This window comes from Etheostoma spectabile, chromosome 4 (genome assembly GCF_008692095.1).
Source record: "Etheostoma spectabile isolate EspeVRDwgs_2016 chromosome 4, UIUC_Espe_1.0, whole genome shotgun sequence".
Lineage (NCBI taxonomy): Eukaryota > Metazoa > Chordata > Actinopteri > Perciformes > Percidae > Etheostoma > Etheostoma spectabile.
This window is the reverse complement of record NC_045736.1, coordinates 7,539,941-7,548,270: the sequence shown is the minus strand read 5'-3', so window position 1 is coordinate 7,548,270 and position 8,330 is coordinate 7,539,941. Positions and strand designations below refer to the sequence as shown.

At 40.7% G+C, this 8,330-nt stretch overlaps 1 protein-coding gene and 1 long non-coding RNA gene across 3 annotated transcripts in view; one reads left to right on the top strand and one right to left on the bottom strand.

Annotated features, from left to right (window-relative positions):
• LOC116688607 (uncharacterized) overlaps positions 1–4,555 on the bottom strand; it is an 11,475-nt gene extending 6,920 nt beyond the window's left edge. Inside the window, exons 1-2 of the long non-coding RNA XR_004331813.1 lie at positions 4,474–4,555; positions 4,085–4,177 (exon numbers count right to left, since the gene is read on the bottom strand). This is a non-coding gene — a long non-coding RNA (uncharacterized LOC116688607). The remainder of the gene's footprint in view (positions 1–4,084; positions 4,178–4,473) is intronic.
• tarbp2 (TAR (HIV) RNA binding protein 2) overlaps positions 3,856–8,330 on the top strand; it is a 7,846-nt gene continuing 3,371 nt past the window's right edge. The window contains exons 1-5 of one of the 2 annotated variants that reach the window (XM_032514754.1): positions 3,856–4,061; positions 6,165–6,479; positions 6,684–6,753; positions 7,261–7,378; positions 7,693–7,820. In XM_032514754.1, the coding sequence (XP_032370645.1) occupies positions 6,175–6,479; positions 6,684–6,753; positions 7,261–7,378; positions 7,693–7,820 (621 nt within the window). In that variant the 5' untranslated portion in view covers positions 3,856–4,061; positions 6,165–6,174. Of the gene's footprint in view, positions 4,062–4,671; positions 4,908–6,164; positions 6,480–6,683; positions 6,754–7,260; positions 7,379–7,692; positions 7,821–8,330 lie in introns of those variants that run through there. The other variant, XM_032514753.1, reaches the window with a different exon arrangement.

Genomic DNA, 8,330 nt, shown 5'->3' with positions numbered 1-8,330 from the left:
CCACCCCCCATCTCACTTTTGACAGAACAAACAGCAGTCTGTGTGGCTTGCATCATCAAACTTGGAGTGCTTTTCATATTTCCAACTCTAATCATACAATGTCACGGTCCTTTCTAGCCCAGAACTGCCTTTAAAGTTTAAAAGGAGTCCTCCCTCGCTGCCCGTTGCTCCAAATGCGGCACTAAATGAGGCCATTTTGTTTATAGGAACTGTGGGAGGGTTGTGGGTGACTCTGTGCCCCTTTAAAAAGATAATATGCTTCCCATTTAATGGCCTCCGGATGACAAATTGCTTCCAGGGGAAAATTAAGTTAAGAAAATTGCATGTGTGACACGAAAAGACATATCCACTCTACTTAAGATGTTTGACAGCCATAATTCAATTATCAGTAGGTGCAGTGATCACAAATACTTCTTATCATACATTAATGCACATTTGGAAATTGTGAGAAAATGATTAATTTTACATACAGTTTTCAGATTTAAGGTCCTTTATGGATATCTATGGTGAGAGCACATGCAGTAAAACTGGCATGGTTCATTTAATTTTGAACGCAATAAAAGTGTTTTGTTTTCATTGACAGAGGAATACCCCATTTCTCTTGGTTGTAAAAACAACTGATGGTCAATTATAACCTAATGCCCTTAAAAATATCAATAGCACCCATAAACTGTTCTTTCCTTTTGAAAATGCTTACTATCTTGATGGTATGATGGTATTCTGAGTGACATACAGCCCAAACCATTCGTGTTTGCTTTTTTCAAGCCACTAAATACTTCCTTGGAACATTTTAAGTGAAGGGATTTAAGAGAGACACTGCAGAAAAGGAGTGGTGGATTTGCAAAAACACAAAACGCTCAGGAGACAAGATAGAGAAAAGACAATCAAATAGACCTGCCACTAAAAGTACAGCGGTAAGTGAGAAAAGAGAAGGCGGCCAAACAGCAAATGAATCTGGATTTGGACCAACTAAAGAAGGAAACTAAAGAAGGAAAAAGAGTCAGGGAGGAGAGAGGAGAGAAAGACAGTAAGACAGACAGACAGACACAGAGAGAGAGAGAGAGAGAGAGAGAGAGAGAGAGAGAGAGAGAGAGAGAGTCAAAATGCAGAAAGAGAACTGAGTGATTTGGGTTGGAAGCAGGAGCAGAGAGCCAGGGTTGGCAGGGTTTTGGTGGAGGAGTGTGGTGGTTCAGAAGTCCTCCAGCGCGAGGCGCCAGTGTGTCCGGCGGGGGCCCTGACCATGAGCTGCCTCACCCCCCCAGAGCCACGGCCACAAACCCCCTCTCCCCCTTCACCACCAGCACCGCCACCCATCCAACCCAAAACCCACTGGCAGTCAGCGCTTCACTGAAGCTGCTGCTGCTGCTGCTGCATATTTATTTAATATTCTGAAGAAATTGAAATATCTTTGTGGGTTAACACACATACATACACAATTACATATCATTCACCCTCTCACACACACGCACGCACGCGAGCATGCACGTTCACACACATTCCCACCACTGTACATACATATATATATATAAAGTATAGTAATAATGTTCTCTTGATCTGTGGCCAAGAATAGAGTTAGAGAAAATCTTTTTCAAATGGTGTTTTCAGAAGCGTAGAGGGAGGAGAGTAAATGCCTGACACTGCATGTTGCCTGAGCAGGCAGCATGTCTCAGACTGACTCCCACAGAGGAGGGAGAGCAAAGTGTTTGACAAACAAGAAATAATTCACATGTGACATGAACACAGTAACTGTGAAAAGTAAATAAGGCCAGACATTTAAATGCCAGCTCCATCATTCAAGGATGCTGTTAATTCTATCAAAATAAGCATTTCACATGCTATTTAGCAACCCTGAGTGTGTGGTCTGTGAATGAGAACATACATGTATGAGGTGTTAGTGGAGTGCTTAATGAATGAATGTGCATGCCAGTCTTTTTCTGTGTGCGTGTATTCATGCATGGGTGCACACACATCCATAATGAGGCTCTGATCATTGCAAAGCAATTCCTTCAGACAGAAATCCTTTAAACAGTCTCGGTTTTTGGGCTTCATGCTATCCCCCTTCTGTCTCCTCTCTCCTCAACAGCCACCAACCACTGCTGCTGCCAGAAATAACACAGGAGCGCCACTCGAACCCGCGCCTCACCACGGCACAGCTTGGCCACAAGAGAGGGATCAAAACACACACAAAAAAGGAAACACATCATATTGTGGAAGGAGGGAAAAAGAGCATTCGTACAGCTCTATGCTTGAAGATATCTACGGATGATTTTGGCAAGCATGGGAACCACACATACTAATTCACCACGCCAAGACAGGGAAAAGGAAAGTGTTTTTGTGGATGTGTGTGTAAATGTGTGCATACATTTTGGATGTGCTGTATCTGCTAAGACAGTATTCATTTCTGATCTCATTCAGTCAGTTATTCAACCACAAGTTCAATAAAAAAACACTTATGTTATCACAATAAATTTGGAATTTTAACTGACAAATGAAGGCCCAGCGAACAGGCAAATTTATGCTGAAATTATGAAAAATGAGCAGGAGGGATATATACGCTGGTCACAGATAAATCATGGTGCTTTGATTGTAGGTTTGGGAGTTCAAACGGGAGACAACTTTACTCCTCGTCATGGCCAGTTCACTTTGTGTTGCACTTGGCAAAATGTGCTTATCCACACTTTACACACTGATGCCAGTGAATGAAGCCATCAGAATCTAAGCTCTAGTTCAACGGTGGCCAGCAGGGGTTTACGAGCAAACCATCATGGGATTAATTGTCGAGGCACAGAAATAAAGGAAGTGATGGAAAGGTGGAAAATGTACCGACATATTTTATGGAAGTGCTGCTATATTAGTTGGCCAGAAGGATCTGAACTTGTGGTTCCAAAGGATTTTTTTTCTAATGTGCCAGTTATCTCCGCCGGTAGCTAAGCGTATGGGGCTTTGGATACGTCACCCTGTGTGTTGTTGTGATTGGTCGTAGTGTTATCCAATTACTTGATGCCAGGTCTGGATTTCCAGGCTATTTTTTGAGGGGCTTTTTCCCTTTATTTCAGAGTGACAGTGGATATACAGGAAGGATGGGAGATAGATGGGGGAATGACACGCAGCATAGGGCCAAAGGTCAGATTTAAACCCAGGCCATTGCAAAGGCCTCAGCCTACATGGGGCCCACTCTCTTACTGGGTGAGCTACAGGTTGCCCCGGTCCAAAGGATTTTAAGGGTCTGCATGACTCCTCTGGGTCTTCACCAAAGCAAAAGGTATCCAAACTAAGCAAAGAAACCAAGATTAGAGTTGCCTTTTTTCATAAAAGAATTACACAAACTGATCGATTATAATAATAGTTAGCGATTAATTTGAAAGTTGACAACTTATCAATTAATCTTTGCAGCTCTACCCTCCACACACCCACTAAAAGGTCAAGTTTAGTCATGCCGTGTGGGCCTATTGTTTCTTCAACAAAAACGTATTTCATTGTGTTGTATTTTGTGTTTACACTGTGTTGCACCATGCTGAGTGTAGCTGACTTGCACTTTTGTTTGCTTAATTTTAATTAATGGTTGTATAATAATCTTGATTTTGTTTCCCATGTAAAACCCTTGTACTTTTCTTTTGAAATGTGCTGTATACACAGTTTTTTGTTATTTTAGAGATGATTTAGCGTTTTTTATTTATTTTGTTTAGCTTTAGAATGGCCAGTCTACCAAACTAGTGACATTTTCTGTGTTTTCCGTGTTGGTCCATAGTAGAGATGACAGGTGCCAGGCAACCCAAGGCCCCAAAGTACTAACAAAGCACCGACCGAGAGGCTTGTCAGATAGGCCGATCAGTGACTGACTGTCGCCCTCTTCTGGTTCCTTTTGGTCAAAACAATTATTGCACTGAGAGCTAGAATGAAAAACTGTCGAGCCAAACAAATTCTCTGTCATTGCAGTAGTTAGGAGAACCGTTCAGTGACTCCAACTCAACTACATACGCAGAAAACAGTCATAAATTATAGGATAATGAGTTGCTCACATGCAGAACAAAACGAGGCAGAAACAACTAACGTTTACCCAGGTACAGTTGGTACTGGCACTTACTTGACAACTTCCATTTTCTTGTACTTTTTCCTCCAATGTAGTTTTCTTGACAGCTGCAGTTTGGAGATTTCAGCTAGCTTGGAGGCTAACTAGCTGCAAAAAATAACGTTCCACTCATAAATGTAACTTTGGTTTTAAACCAAACAATCGTGCACTGACGTTAATATGGTAAAACTATGAAGGGGATCATTTACCAGCATAACTTTTCTTTTGGTACAGTGTTAGGTTACGTTCATATGCTGGAAAAATAAAATAAAATAAAAGATGATAGCTTTATCTTTAGCTACGGACAATTTTAAATGGGCGACTTCTACTGGTGTTGGATTTTTTCAACCACTGCAAACTGCAAACATAGTTTCCAGTCTGTTTCGTGTAAGTGACCATTCTACCTGTTTGTGTTGTGAGGAAACCGATATTTGTATCTTGGTATCCTAGCCTCGCACACTTTCCATTTAAAACTCGCTACTACATTTAATTCCTATGCTACATGTGAGCATAAACGGTGTTTTCCGGTGTTTAAAACGAACTAGCGCAAAAGCGTCCACTGACCAATGAGAATTCGAGTTTCGCGGGACTCCGTCATACGTCATATCTGTGCTCCAACAGGACCCCGCTGCATTCTGTTGTAGTGGAGGGGTCTTCGTCTGTTCTTAACATATCGTTGCCTCAGCATATGTCTGGGAAAATACCATCTAATGAGTGCAAGTGTCTGTTTTGGTGGGGGGATTAACCATCCGATAGCGATCGGCTCTGTCTGCGTGAAATAGGGAATGAACGACGAGACAGCATCGGACAGCTGGAAGAGAAACTCCGGGTGCTCCAGGTGTGACGCTGCACAGAAGCTAAACTAGCATAGCATAGTGGCTAGCAGCAGTGGCTATTTTATTAATATTTTGAGTGCCTGCTTCAACTAAGTTACAGGTTTTACTTCTGGCTAACACACCGACATTTCATTAATATAAACTTTGCTCCGCTAGCTTCCAAATAAGCTCCCGGAGATATGTGATAAAGAGACTTTCATAAAGACATGTATGACTAATTTTGTCCATTATTAAATCACTGTTGATAACTGTGTACTTTACTGATTGGTGGGTTGAATCTTGGGGCTCGGTGGTGGGTTTTTTTCTCCAACGTCGCCTTCCGGGCAGCTAATCTTAACCCTAAAAACAACTGACATGACCATTGCCGCGCTGCCTGGAAGGAGACGTTGGGGGAATATGCAGACCAGCAATAAGAATAAACTTTATCGATATAACACTTTATAACAGCCAGTAAAATGTTAGTGTAACGTTGCACAGTCCCCTTTACTAAACACGCACACACTTTAAGCAGTAAACTGCACTGGTTATAGTTTATTAGGTACAGTTAGTCAAAACTAAAGCAGAGAAGTGCTTGTTATTAAGCCTACCATTATTGTTAAAGTAATAGAAACGCATGTCCACAATACTATTCAACAGCACCACATATTACAGCCTTCAAAATGACCATATAGTTAAATCAACATCTCACTAAAACTAAACTGAACATTATAACCCCAATGAAGGTAGTATTTCTTACAGAACTGTTACTGTTCCAACCGTAACAGTATTTGTACCATTGCATCCTCTGGCCGTGCATTTTAAGGTGTTAACATGGCAATTTTTTCTTAAAGGATAGTTTTTCTATATTTTCCTTAAAACTTAAGCATTTTGTATCAATTAAATAATCATGTTTGAAAAGTTGTCGTAAAGTACGACCTCATCTACAATTAGTCCTCATGATATGTAGACATAATGATGTTTTTGATTTCATTTGCCTAAGTTTTTGAGTTGAGCTGCTCGTATATCTGTCGCCACGATAAAGGAGGTGCAGAGAATTTAAGTTCATAGTTACTTCCACAGTGAGTTTTATAGATTTGAGTAAGCTGAATGGTGTTTTTGGATAGACTGCACCGTTTGTTGCATTTTGGAAATTAATTGTTTCTGTATTAAAACAATCATGCTATAAGATGTTTTTTGATAGGTATTAATGACACAACTTTCTAAAGTCAGTCAACAGTTGCTCAACAGTCCTCATGCTGGGTCTTTCTTTTTTTTTTTAGTATTGAGCAAATGCTGGCTGTGAATCCCGGAAAGACGCCCATCAGTCTGCTGCAGGAGTATGGAACGCGGATAGGCAAGACCCCAGTGTATGACCTGCTGAAGGCAGAGGGACAGGCCCACCAGCCCAACTTCACATTCCGCGTCTCCGTCGGAGAGATCAGCTGCACCGGCCAAGGGCCCAGCAAGAAGGCAGCCAAGCACAAAGCAGCCGAGGCTGCTCTGAAGATGCTCAAGGGAGGTCTTGGAGGTCCTGCCGGTGTTGGTGTAGGAGTAGACGGGTTTATTGGGGTTGATGTGCCTGCTGATGGAGACAGGTCCGTTTCTTATTTAGTTTTTTTCATTTCTTTACATTTTCTCTAAAGCTAAAAAAGATACATAGGCAGCCACGCTGGGAAAACAAGATTTGTGGTAACATCTCGGTATTCTGTACATCTAAGCTTTGAACAAGTTTGAGATAGAGGTCTGTGTGGTTTCATTACTTCTTATGTGTTTGTTTTTTTATCTCATTTTCTGCACAGCTCCCAGTCAGAGATGAAGACCTCAGGCAGTTCTCAGCAGTCTGAATGTAACCCCGTAGGAGCTCTGCAGGTGAATACATAAAGACACCACAATACTGCACTATACTATATATTATACTATACTAATACTGCACTAAGTGCAACCTGCACAATTGGTTTATTTACATTTCAGCATTTTATTTAATTAGTTGCACATTTTGTTTTCCCATCCTGTAGATATTCAAATATTTGTTCTTATATTTTATTCCTATTATCATTATTATTATTATTATTAATTCATGTATATTGTATGTATGTATATTTTATCCTAGTATTTCACTTATATTTATATTCTGTGTTGTGTGACTGATGTACGTGTGCTGCTGTAACACCATAATTTCCTATTTTTTGGGGGATTAATAAATATCTATCTATCTATCTATCTATCTATCTATCTATCTATCTATCTATAATGCCTGTATTTTAAGGAGTTATTGTTGCTGTTTGATTGACTTTCCAGTTTGTGTTCTGAACATTTGCATACTTTATAGTTGCATGCCTTTTGTTTTTTGTATTCATCTGGGATCCTCTCTGCCAGGAATTGGTGGTGCAGAAAGGATGGCGTTTGCCAGAGTACACAGTCACCCAGGAGTCTGGTCCAGCACACCGCAAGGAATTCACCATGACCTGCAGAGTTGAGAGATTTGTGGAAATCGGTAAAATGCACGTTGTGTCATTCTTGGAGATTATCAGGCGTTGTCTGTTTTGTTTTGACCAATAGTCACAGCACACAAAATACAAGAACATTGACCTCTCTGTCTCTGGCACAGATAAACACTGCCTCTAATAGATGGAAGTCTCAACAGCAAGACATAGAATAGGTTAGCTAAATTAGAGCAGATATCAAGTAAACTCTTTGGTTGCTTATGCTTATCAAAGCCGTACTGAATAAATATTAGTAAGTCAGTCTCATCATCAATCAGTAGTCATGCACATTACTCAACATTCCTCAATCACCTGTTCTCTCCAGGAAGTGGAACCTCCAAGAAGCTAGCCAAGAGAAACGCTGCAGCTAAGATGTTGTCGCGTATACACGACGTCCCAGTCGACCTGAGGACCAGCAACGAGGCTGACGTGGAGGAAGACACATTCAACATGGTGAGAAACACACGGGAATGACCTTTCTCTGTGCACCAGTTGACAACAATCTTGCATGTTAAATTGTCTGGCACATTTAGAAAAGGATTCACAACACTCCATATTATGCAAATATTGTATTTGCATTATAAAGTGCTTAATAATGTCTGCCATTTCCAGTTGTTTGTCCTTCGGATGTTATGCAGAATACTAAGTCATTAGTCACCCCATCACCCTGTTTTCTTATTAATAAATATTGCTGGCAGATAATACTGCTGATTACAGTTTTTTTAATGCTAAATGACAGTGGTCACAACTGAAGCCACGTGTGCAAAACTCTAACTACAGTCTGGTTAACAGTGTTGACAGCAGTGTGTTAGCATTAGAAGAAAGTGCTGTAAATTCCATAGACAGTAGGTAAATTCACTGTGTTGTTCAGGTTGTTGTTAAGTTCATGGGATAAGTATGTAGCCCTTCGAAAACTGTGTTCATGCAGTGAATAACGAACTAGAGTTTGGTCCACATGAACTG